General features: G+C 46.6%; 2 protein-coding genes across 3 annotated transcripts; one reads left to right on the forward strand and one right to left on the reverse strand.

Moving 5' to 3' along the window:
• Positions 1-431: 431 nt before the first annotated feature.
• On the forward strand, positions 432-7,288 carry CTNS (cystinosin, lysosomal cystine transporter). 2 transcript variants are annotated; one of them, XM_010154917.1, is made up of 10 exons: positions 432-529; positions 1,530-1,610; positions 2,812-2,896; positions 2,978-3,081; positions 4,066-4,197; positions 4,958-5,057; positions 5,153-5,272; positions 6,278-6,448; positions 6,650-6,767; positions 7,125-7,288. In XM_010154917.1, the coding sequence occupies exons 1-10, from the start codon at positions 432-434 to the stop codon at positions 7,253-7,255; spliced, it is 1,140 nt and encodes a 379-aa protein (XP_010153219.1). In that variant the 3' UTR covers positions 7,256-7,288. The 2 variants fall into 2 exon arrangements, with proteins under 2 accessions (XP_010153219.1, XP_010153220.1); XM_010154918.1 differs by having other exon boundaries at positions 432-495; positions 1,532-1,610.
• A 2,432-nt stretch (positions 7,289-9,720) lies between these two features.
• Positions 9,721-10,745, reverse strand: TAX1BP3 (Tax1 (human T-cell leukemia virus type I) binding protein 3; the record flags this gene model as incomplete). The annotated part of the gene is made up of 3 exons (XM_010154921.1): positions 9,721-10,021; positions 10,237-10,314; positions 10,626-10,745. Coding segments are annotated over 3 exons (336 nt in total), but the record flags the coding sequence as incomplete, so codon positions are not given.
• Positions 10,746-11,768: the final 1,023 nt, after the last annotated feature.

Genomic DNA, 11,768 nt, shown 5'->3' on the forward strand with positions numbered 1-11,768 from the left:
CCCTCAGTATTAGCGCGTCCTGAAGCGCGGGGTGGCCGCGCTTCCCTGGGCCGCCTGAGGGAGAATGGCGGGCACTACGAGTCCCGGCGTGCACCGCGCCGCGGGGGCTGGGGAGGCGCGGTGGCTGCTGAGATTTGTAGTCCCACGGGTGGGTGAGTGGGACACGCGGAGGGAGGGAACCCTCACGGAGCGTGTGGCGGGAGCGGGGGAAGCTGTGAGGGTAAGATGGCCCTGGGGAGTCTGGGCAGACGGAGGGACGGGAAGATCGATGCCGCCTCGGGGGTGCTGGGGGTCCCTCAGCCGGGGGCCGAGGTGCTGGGGAGGGAGCTATTTGCAGGGAGCTGCCAGCTGAGGGGGTGGGTTGGTGCTTTCTTAAAGCGTGTGGGTCCTGAGCAAAGTCTTCTCCCCGCCTTTCCCGCAGCTCTGCCACCATGAGGATGCAATACCTGCTCCCCGCTCTGCTGTGCCTCTCGTCCATGCTGCTGGGGCCTGGTGGTGAGTGTGTAGCCATCCCAGCTTGGGCCCACAGGGCCTCCTGGGCAGGAGCCAGGTCTAAACTGGTCAGAGGTGAAGAGGACTGCTCTGCAGCATCCCTGTCATGCCCTTCTGGGGACACCAGTTCCATGGTTCCATCAGCTTTTCTTTCAGGCGTTACCTCTGAGCTGGTGTGCGCACACGCAGGCGGCGCTACGCTGGGCACTGGTGTGATGGAGCACTCACCTCATGCTCCAAACTCTGCTCTGCAGAAGCAGATTAAATATTGGCAGTGGTGCGGCCAGTGATGAACTGGGGAGCTCTCCTCTGCTTAAATAACTTAAGAACACTGTAATATAGAGCACCAAGAAAAAACATGGCCAGGGCAGTCTGTTTATCTCTCCATTTCTGGTCTTATTTTGATGTAGCTCTTTGTTCTTCCTCTTGTGTCCTTTAAACACACAGTGAGTAAAACAGACTTGGATTCCAAATGTTCCAAGTTGTTGACACACGATCAGCTTGTGGTTTTGATATCAGTTGTATTGGCACTTGGAGTCTTGGCCTCTCTTTAAAGCATGCTGTGGTACAAAGGTGCATGTGATTCTTGAAGTGTTAAGATGGTAAATGTACGTTCCCTTGAACATCTGGGTACCTGGTTTGAATTTGTGACCCGAGAAGCAATTTTAAACTAAATTTCGAGCATTTATGACTTCAAAGTTACTAGAATCACAAGGAACAATTAGTGTGGGTTTAACAGCCTTCTCCTAGCATGAACTTCTGTTGCACTTCAAATATTTAAATTGCTTCCTTGTGACATGTTCAAGTGACAGTTATTTACTTCTGCTTTTAAGCTGTTTAGTTGTCTTGAAATAAGCTGCACTCCCTTGGCTGTTTGTCGTGTGTACTGATTTTATTAATCTCATGCTGCAGGTACCAATGGACAAAATATCTATATCACAAAAGAAAGTAGGTAGCTCTGAAGGAGTTATTTGTCATTCATAGTAATTGAGATTTGTGGGGGGTTTTTTGTTGTTGATTATTTTCCCCCTTCCCCCAGATGGAGTCATTGTATTGTCTGTCCCTGAAGTGGTTTCACTAGAAAGTGGAAGTTCAACAAACGTCACTATCTCTCTGAGGTAAAATCATGATTACATCTTTACTTTCATTTTGGGAAGGGGGACGAGCAAGTGGGTAGGATTTGACAGTATGCTTAAGTCTTCCCTGCAGACTCAATAACATTGGTGTGACTGGCCACTTCTAGACTATTACATCGCTTGGTACCAGCGTGGACCAAGATAGTGCAGCGTTCCCACAAACAGCCTTGTGTAGTTGGCCTCTGACAATATCCCATGCCTTTTGTATGGGAAGTTTAGCAGGAAAAGGTGTTTTATGCAGTCTGCCCTATATTAGCTTACTGAACTATCTTCTGTAAGTGAACTTACAGTTCCTCCATTTCTAAAAATTGATGCTTAAGAGAAGCTTACACTTCCTAGAAGGATCACAAAAACCCACAAAAAAACTTTACCAACCAAACAGAACTCCCCATTTCTAGCAGAGAAACACCCCAACACCAGAGAGGGGGCTGATGCGCCTTAGTCTCCTTGTCTGATACAGTGTATTGTTTACCCATGGCTTTGCTATGTCAGCCTTCTCCCAGGAAGGGAGTGTTAAGTACTCCAACCTTGAGATCCTAAAGCGGAGGGGTGTGTGTGAAGAGAACGGTCAGGTGACAACACAGGAATTGTGATAAATAGCAAAACATGGCTGCAACAGCCTAGAACTTATCACAAAGAAAGATGTGGTACCGTAGTCTTGTTCACGGACAAGTAGAGGCATTTGAACCTTATGATACTTTAAGCACTCCTGTACAATTAAACCTCCTGGTCAAACACTCCATGGAGTTCTCTGGGAAAGCTGTGCAGGACTATTTCACTTGGAGGGTTTTTGTTGTTTGTTTTTATCTTACCCCACTGCTGTAATTTCCAACCCTCCTCACCCCAGTACACGTCCATCATTTCTGCCCCTCTTTTCCAGTGAAGTGTTAACAAGCACAATGATAGGATTCTGGTGGCAGTGACTTTGCTCTGCCACTTGTGTGGAGAAGAGAGAGGTAAAATATGGCCATATAACTGCCCATTGAGTTCAGCTGCAAGGAATAGTACCATGCTAAATTACTTTGGTGCTGGTGTTCCTCTGAGTACCAGGCAGGTACTGTTGTGTATGCATGGTTCCTTGTGTTTGCATGTCTGTGAGGGTTTAGCAGATATTCTCCTGCAGCCCTGAAACAATCTTTGTGAGCACAGGCACCGCTCTAATACGCTTTTTCTACCTTCACAGGGCTCCATTAAATGAGACACTGGTGATAACTCTTAATATTACACACTCATCAAAACACAGCACCGTTGTTGAACTGCCTGATGAAGTAAGTGACACAACAGACTTCTGAGCTTATGGAAAAGCCTACTGTTAGTATGGTGCAACTCTCCTCCACTTTGCCTTGCAGGTGAAATTGCCTGCAGGTCACACTAAAGCAGAATTCCAAGTCAAAGCAGATGATGTTGGACAAGTAACTGTTTATCTTTATGCCATTAATTCCAACGTAACTGGGTGAGAAACTTTTTCAGTTCTACTTACTATCCTATAGGTTCCTAGGCTTTGGGGTAACTATTCCCTCCTCATAGTTAAATGGCCAATGGGACATGGGTTGTACGTAGGTGAGAAGATGTGGTGACCCTCCAGCAATCCCCAAAGTATTCAGATAAATACAGGGTATGAAAGCAGAGTGGTACTCTTGGTATCTTAGATGTCATTACTAGATGACTCTGAGTTCTCATGGCTCCTTAGTCTGGTTTTAATAACATCTCCCTAAAGTATCAAAACTACATGTCAGCTTTTCTCAACCGGGAGGCATGTGGCTGTAAATGTTCCAGTGGGATACAACTCTTACTGTGCAGAACCTGGTCTGGAGTGCTCACAGCCTGACACAGCTGTGGGCCCACATCGCTGCCGTGGCATACGGGTGTCTTGCTTTCTAGTTAGGGGAGCCCTCTTCTCAGAGAGGCCAGTCCTCCCTTGTAGGAAAAGTGCCTAGCAAGATGGACAAAGCTGGATTGTATTTGCTTGTTGCCCAGATGCTACTGAGCAACAGGATACTCCTGTTCTACTTCCTCATTTCACTTCTGCTTTTAAGACTCAAAGCAAATGCAGAGGTAAGCACGTGAGATGCTCAGCAGGACAGGCGTGGCCATGAGGCTTTGCTGGCAGAACATGAAAAGTGAAACTCTGCTCTTGCATAAGAGTCCTTGTGCTAACAAAGTGGGAGCCATAGGCATGAGAGAGCATCTTTGAAGATTTCTGTGGTAAAAGAATGGAAGGAGTAAGACGAGAAGGAAAGGATAGGCTGAGGGTAGGAGCGGGAGGTGTCCCAAACATAACAAGGACACTGAAGAAAAGGGGACCAACTACTGAAACCAACTCTGAATCTTTGTTGTCTTGTCTCAACACCTGGAGACAAGGTGTTTTCCCTCTGAAAGCAAAATCTGCTGAGTATGACCATGCAAACTAACTGATTCTGTTTGCATTAACCATCAGACCTAGGATTCAGTTTCAAGTGATCCATAGCATCATAGTGAGATACGCTGATGAGGTGATTGGCTGGATCTATTTCCTCGCCTGGTCCATCTCCTTTTATCCTCAACTCTTTGAGAACTGGCGACGGAAAAGGTAAAGAGACTTAAGATGTGGTTACAAGTCACTTAGGCACTTCTGCAAATCCTGTTCCTTGCTTCAGTTACATCCATCTTGGTTATTGTGACTTACGCATGGAAAGGCTGGAGGAAAAAGCAAGGCAAAGACTGGGCCTGAATCAATGCAGCTGCAGTGAGCTGCTGTGCATGCAGGTCGGAGGAAACTAAGTGCATCCTACAGGCACCTAATTGGAAGGTTTGGCCTCCAATAATAATTTGTGGTAGAGGAGACTCCCCCATTTCCTTTAGATTTCATATTGTAAATCATCTGGCAAAGCCAATTGTGATGACGACCTTCAAAGATTGCTTACCTTGTGAGCCGCTTATCAGACAGCTCCTTGTAGTGTTGTCGTTAGGCCAACTCCCATCAAACTAAATGAGTCTAAGTAGAAACCATTATTATATATGAAAGCTTAAGTATTTCTTCTGGCAAAGGTGCACTACTGCTTCTGTGTATTCAGGCTGGAGTGGTTTTATCAGACTGGCTGAGCTTGTGGAGGGGTGAAGTTGCACAACCTCATCAGCAAGAGCTGCTCTGAGTACCCCAGCGTATGAGGGATATTTCACCTTGCTTCCTGATTAACTCTCAGTATCATGTTATCACAATGCCTGCAGCTTTGGCTTACATCAAAAATCACCTAGAAATCAGTAGAAATTCCAGGGTCAGGTTGTCCCTGGAACTGCTGGTAATGCCCTCGTATATTTCTTATACTTCTTTTTTCCTGTCCTTTCTCTAGTGTTGTTGGACTAAGCTTTGACTTTCTAGCATTAAACCTTACTGGCTTTATAGCCTACAGTGTGTTTAATGTTGGGCTCTTCTGGATTCCCTTGATTAAGGTAAGCACAATTACCTCTTAGTACCTGTTGGGAGGGCAGTTGGGTGTATCTATAGATTAAGACATTTGGCTGGTTTTGCTTTTTCTGACGTTTAGGAGGAATTCTTAGTCAGTTATCCCAGTGGGGTGAACCCCGTGGCTATCAACGATGTTTTCTTCAGTCTCCACGCAGTAGCTCTAACTCTCCTCACCGTGATTCAGTGCTGCATCTACGAGGTAAGAAGTCTCGATCCTGAGCTCCCTCTGCCGGGCACCTCACCTCTGCCTTTGAGCTCCAAACTCATTACACTTCCACTGGCCTTTCAAGCAGTCAGGCTTCACAGTCCAGCTGCCTTATCTTTCCTGAGCTAGTAGCAACTCCAGTAGGCTTAGCTACTTCAGCCTCATGGATGTTTTGAGCTTATAAGTAAACTCCTTAGGGACTCAAAATAACTAAGGCAAACAGCCAAGTTCACAAAGTTCCCAAACAGATCTCTAAACAGCACAAAGATTACAGCTCTGCACAGTACAAATGCTGGTATGTGCTCTGCTGTTTCCTCACTACTTGGAGCATTCTTCAAGCTAGGATGGAACTTCATGCAATTCAAACTTTCAGGTTTTTTTTCAACTGCTCTTTTTCCCAATGGCTGCAAAGGCCCTTCTGTAGTTCCAACCCTTTTCAGGTGAGACTGGTTGTTAGAGTCTGATGGTTCTCTACGTAATTCCCATTGTAAAAGCCTCTAAAGAGCCAGGTTTCTTCAGATGGTGACTGTTTAGGTCTTGGTGTTTCCTCTGGTGATGCTAAACCTAAAACTGTAACAGCCCATGTCACCACTGCTAGGTGGATTAGCCTTTTCTAGTGAAGGATTAGAAGGCCACCATGGATCTCTTACTGTAATGGCATTAGCAGCCTTTTGCATATCTAGGAACTCTTGATATCAGCAGATAGAACTCAGGGGGTTGTCACAGATGTGGCACTGAAATAGGCATCATAAATACTCAAGGATAAGGCCACAATATTGTTTCCCACTTCCTCATGGACAATAATCTTCCAAATGACTGATGAATATTGCTTATCAGCTCCTGCAAACCTATAGCTGGTTGCTGTAGCTCTCCTTTAATTTTAAAATTCCCTAGTGGTGTAAGCCTAACTGCTACAACAGGTTTGGACAGTCCTGAGCATTTTGTGCATCATAGTGTGTCTGGGGATGCATGACCTAGGTATCTGCGTTTCTGTTTCAGAGAGCAGGTCAGAAAGTATCCAAAGTTGTTGTTGGACTACTGGCACTTGCGTGGATCTTCACGTTTACAACACTGTTCCTTGCTGCAGCTGAGGAAATGACGTGGCTACAGTTTTTATTCTGCTTCTCTTACATTAAGTTAGCAGTCACGCTGATAAAGTATTTCCCACAGGTAACTCTCAAGTTTTCTGCTTTCGTGCTGTATTCCCGTCTCCTAAGCCTGCAGCGCATGCTCTTGGAAATCTGACTAGACTACACCAACAACTTAAGTCTTGTAGTGACAAAACCCATAGTTACACAGAAGGCTTCTTAAATGCTAATCTCAAAAACGCTTGTCCATGACATGCTGACCAGCTTCCTGTTATACCCTCAGGCATACATGAATTTCTGTCGGAAGAGTACAGAGGGATGGAGTATTGGAAATGTGTTACTAGACTTCACAGGTGGAAGCTTCAGCCTTCTCCAGATGTTTTTACAGTCCTACAACAATGGTAAGGATGGAACTGAGGTGGTGGGGCCTTTCTTAATGGGGTGGGAGAATCCTGCTATAAAGCAGATGATAGAAACCAGTAGGTCATCTCAGGAGAATGACATGCTACAGAATGGGTGGCTGTTCTTATACTAAGAACAAAGAATCTGTTTGCTTTCCTTCAAGATCAAAAGAAATAGCTGTTCTGAAGAAACCAGAGGAACAGTTATTAGCTCTGTAGAAGATGTACACTACAGTCAGCCTCAAGGTGTCTTCTGGGTAGTAAACATGAAGTTCTGAGTACAGCATGACTGCGTACTCTTAAGACAAGGCTACACGTGAAGAGTTAGTCTTAATTCTCTAATTCTGTGCTTGACAGATCAGTGGAAGCTAATCTTTGGAGATCCAACCAAGTTTGGCCTGGGTGTCTTCTCCATCATCTTCGATATTGTTTTTATGGTCCAGCACTACTGCCTTTACAGGGGACGGGGGTATGAACCTTGTGAATAACATCACTGCTGAAGACACACTTTCAACCAAACTTACTCCTGCCCTGGCTGAGGGCTCTGAAGGTGCCTACTGCCAGTTACCGGACATACTGAATCTGATCCTCTCTGGTATGGAATGCAAGCTGTTGCCTCTCCAAATGCTGACTGCCAGGTGCCTTAAAGGACAGCAAGCTCTCTAGCTGCCACTTGCAAATGGAAGACCTGTGCCTGTGGAAGCTGCAAAGACACCTTCGAGTGAGCTGTCCAAGCAAGGTGTGGCTCTTTCCAGTAATAGGAAAGATCAGAATGACATCTTTCTGTTTGGAAGTGAGGCACAAAAAGCGGAGTTCTGCTTCCAAAAAAATCTGAGATCCTGTTTAAACCATTTAGTATCTTAATGTAATGACAGAAGACTGGATGTAAGTGCTGCTGTCAACACCTCACAGACACATCACAGTAGTAGAACACCACTCAGGCTGGCTGTTACCAGCTGTAGTGGCACACACAAGAGTAACCAGGTTCGTAGCAAACACAAGTGTAAGAACCTGAATTCCTCATTAAAGAAAATGCTGAAAGTGTGGCTTTTTCAGGGAAACACCTTTCAAAGGTGCTAAGACAAGTGCTCAGGTTTACCTGAACACTTCTAGCACACTAACTTCATTCTGCTCAATTCTACTGACATGCCTTGAATCCTAAATGGTGGATGGTAAACATTTGTCAAAGAGATTATTTTTAAGTGTATCATGTTAATTAAACAGCCCCATGACTAATGTTTAAACATGTGCTTTTCTTTCTGGGTAACTCGAGCTATACGTGGTAGGTTATAGACAGAAATCAAGGTCTTGAGTTACTGAAGGTAAGAATTATACCCTTTAGAAGAACTGAAGGGGACTCCATGCATTTGCACTTGAACACTGATATGTCTTACTAGGTGTCAGGCTGAAGATAACTAGAACCCATTCTCCCCCTGCTAGAGAGCAGGTGAGGTTTGACAGCTCACCAACACTGCAGCTTCCCACCAGTGAATCTGACCTCAGGCTGCATTGCACCAAAATCAGCAATCTACTTTGAGCCTGAAGAGCTGTCAGCGGGAGGCACTGGAGAGACATGGCCTTCTTAACTGTAAGGAGAAACAGCTCAGGAAATCCAACTCTCTTTTATTGTGTGTAAAATCAATTGGAATAGCAGTACAAATAGGAGTGTATCTTTATAGTAACAAAAATAACTTCAACTTGAAAGCTTTAAAAATTTACCACTGAATTCTTACATTACAAAAGTCAGAAGCAGTTTTGTAGCAATTCCATAGATAGAAAAATGCTAAACAGGCATCTGCTGGTGCACAGAGAACAGTCTGAGATGCAGTAGTCAACACAGGTACATGGCACAGCAGTAATGTACTGAATAAGTTAGTCTGCCACCTCCTCGTGTTCTGTTTACAACAGCTTACCTGAAGACTGCTGAAGTATAGATACATATAAATCAACCAAAAGGGGTTAGGAACTCCAGTTTTTGGGTAATTGCAAAGCCAGCTGGCTAACAAACCGCTAGGGTGCTAGATAATTAACTTAGTGTTGCAGCAAGAATCTTGAAATCCTGTGGCACGTTGATTTAACCAAAGTAATACCTTCCCAGAAGTTTAAATTTGGACAAGAGGCACTTTTGGGAGTTACTGGCATATTCATCTCTTCCATCTAATAAATTGGTGATTTAAGTAAAGCTGCCTAGAAGACAGACCAAAATCTACCCCTTCCATTTCCAGTCTAATAGATGCGGAATGAAGAACTGAAGGCTCTACAGCCATGAGCAGCTCTTCTGGTAAGTTCAGCAACTGTTTTCTTTCCTGCTCCATGCACCTTTCACTTAAACTCGACTCGCTTGATGTTAAATTGCTGGGGAACAAGGAGAAGGAAGGTTTTACTCTGACATCGAAGTTAAACTGTAGTGTCCATGAACTTTTAGTGTACTTCAGAGGTATTAATCTAACAGTTCTGTGTTATTTAATTGTTTCTTGTCTGAAGAGGCCACTTCTACAGGGAATCTCTGCAGTAATAATGCCCCAAATCCTTCAACATACGCATAGCTAGCACAGTGTGAGGTTAGTACAGTGCTCCTCCCCACGGCAGTGGGCAACTCTTAATCCTGGCATTTTCATTTGCTAGCATGGGAGGACAGGACAGCTTAGGCACAGCAAACCCTCTTATCTTCCACAGCAGAAACCACGTTTCCTCTGAAAAGAAGTTGTTTTTGTGCTACAAAATCCTGTCAAAGCTAAGGTTTTTCCAGTTGCTTCCTTAAACAACTAGGATTTTTCCATGTCATAGAATCATAGAATGGTTTGGGTTGGAAGGGACCTTAAAGATCATCTAGTTCCAACTCCCCTGCCATGGGCAGGGACACCTTGCACTAGACCATGTCCTCCTGAAAGTCATGACTACAATAAAGTCTTGCCATGTACCTGCAGGGAAGACCTTAGAGAAGCACTCCTGCTGGGGGGGACTAGAGTTTTGCTACTGCCAGTTACACCAAAGAAAGGGGAAAAAAAAGTGTTTACCACAGTTAGGAACATGCACTCATCCAGACAACTGTTCAGGCCTAGTATTTGCTTCCTTCTTGCCACCAGTCTACACCTCTCCCTCCCCAGCTCGGCTGATTAGGGCATCATGGACTGTTGCACAGCCTTCTGCAGAGATTGCCTGGTCACCAGCAGCCGCACCACCTCCTCATTCCTTTTGGTCAGCCTCTTCCTAGCTTGGTCGTGGGTCACCATTGTCATATCCCAGCCATTCACCTAAGGAAAAACCCACAGGGTGAGGCAGGGGCATGGACCCACAGGTCTCCTAAAACTGTTCTACCAGAACCTTGTAGCAGCCAGGCTCATGCCACAGCTCAGTTTGCGAGTCCCACAAACCGTCCCAGGAAGCACCCAGAGGACAGTGCTTCCCCCAGCAGAGAGCTGTAGCATGCACCTCGTACGACACTGGTGCTTGTCCTGCCTGCGCTCACCTGCATGATCTTATCTCCGATCTGAAGTCCTGCAACTTCTGCTGGGCCTCCTTCTGTCACCCTCGTTACATAGATACCCTGAAAAAAAAAAGTGTTTATTTACTAAATACGGGAGCACTAAATACTCAAGGGCCAGCCTACTGACAACGCAAAAACATCTTTGTAGTATATTATGGGATTTTAGTTAACACCAGGTTTGTGCAGCGTCGGAAGACAGAGGAGGTGGAGAGCTAACTCAAAGGCAGCTCAGTCTGCAGGTGGTGACGTGGCAGCCTTGGCAGTCAGCGACACGAGGGGACAGAACAGAGATGCCGGCAGTGCTTGCTGGGCGAGCTGGCTGTGCTCGGCCTTTGCTGGGGGTAGCTGCTGCAGCAGAGAGAGCATCTGACCTTGTCAGTCTTGTCTTCAGAGAAAGGATTCTGAGCAGGATCCTGGTCGATGCCACCTCCGATGCTGAATCCCAGAATCAAGTTGTCACCTTGACGAAGCTTATGTATTTCAATTCTTTGCTGAAAAGAGAAAAAGTGAGCTGAGTACTGTGATCACTGGAGTAAGTCTCAGTTGTGTTTCAGACAGTACTTAGAGGCAGTTAGACTCTTTCACAGGGGTACCACCAGCCTACGGCAGGCTGCAGCACAGCTCGCTGGGCTTACAGTGCGCAGGAAGACGGCTCTAAAAGCCCCTGGCAGCAGGGAGCTGTCACATGGCACCTGCTGCCAGTCACATACAACCCTGGTGTTGACAACCGGCTCTGAACTGTTCCATACCGCAGAACAGTGGGACAGGAAACCGTCGGCAAGCTCATCCCAAGGGCACTCATGCCGTGATACAGCCAAGTCCGAAACTACTCTGTGCTTTACCACCGCTCGGGGATACAAAGGGAGAAGACTCGGAGCAGGCCTCTTCAAACACAAGCCGCATCTTGAGAAGGAGCAGTCGCCCCCAGCTCCACTCCCTTTGCTCTTTACCCACGTGCCTTGTGTCCTGTTACCCGGTGGGGATAACAACCTATTAGTTGGGTGGTTCTTTTGAAAGAGAAGTTATTGACACACGTTTATAATGCAGAGGTAGGTTCCTTGCTGCCTGATGGCCGCAGGTACCTGACAAGCTTTACGTGTTATCAAAGAGCTCTGTCAGCGCCGGGCTGTGCCGCTGCTGAGCCCAGGTTAGCCACAGCCGTACTGAAACAACCTCCGCTCCGACGGTTCTTCAGCCCGACCTGCTGGAAGGTGTCCCTGCTCACGGCAGGGGGGTAGGCTGGATGGCCTTTACAGGTCCCTTCTAAGCCAAAGCACCACCAGACGCTGGGCACGGGATCTCACGAGGATGCAGGCGGCTTGGTCAGCGCGGGACAACCCCCGTGTCCTCAGGGCTGTCCTGAGCTGCTGCGCGCTCCAGCCGCCGTCCCGGTCACACCGCCCAAAGCACGGTTCGGTATTCCCACCGCGGGAGAAACAACGCAGCGCCCCGCTTGTCCATTCAAGCGGTGAATGACGCCGACGGCTCTGCCCCACCAAGCACCCAAGGCAGGT

The sequence above is a fragment of the Eurypyga helias genome, unplaced genomic scaffold, assembly GCF_000690775.1.
Source record: "Eurypyga helias isolate BGI_N326 unplaced genomic scaffold, ASM69077v1 scaffold20757, whole genome shotgun sequence".
In the NCBI taxonomy this organism is placed as follows: Eukaryota; Metazoa; Chordata; class Aves; order Eurypygiformes; family Eurypygidae; genus Eurypyga; species Eurypyga helias.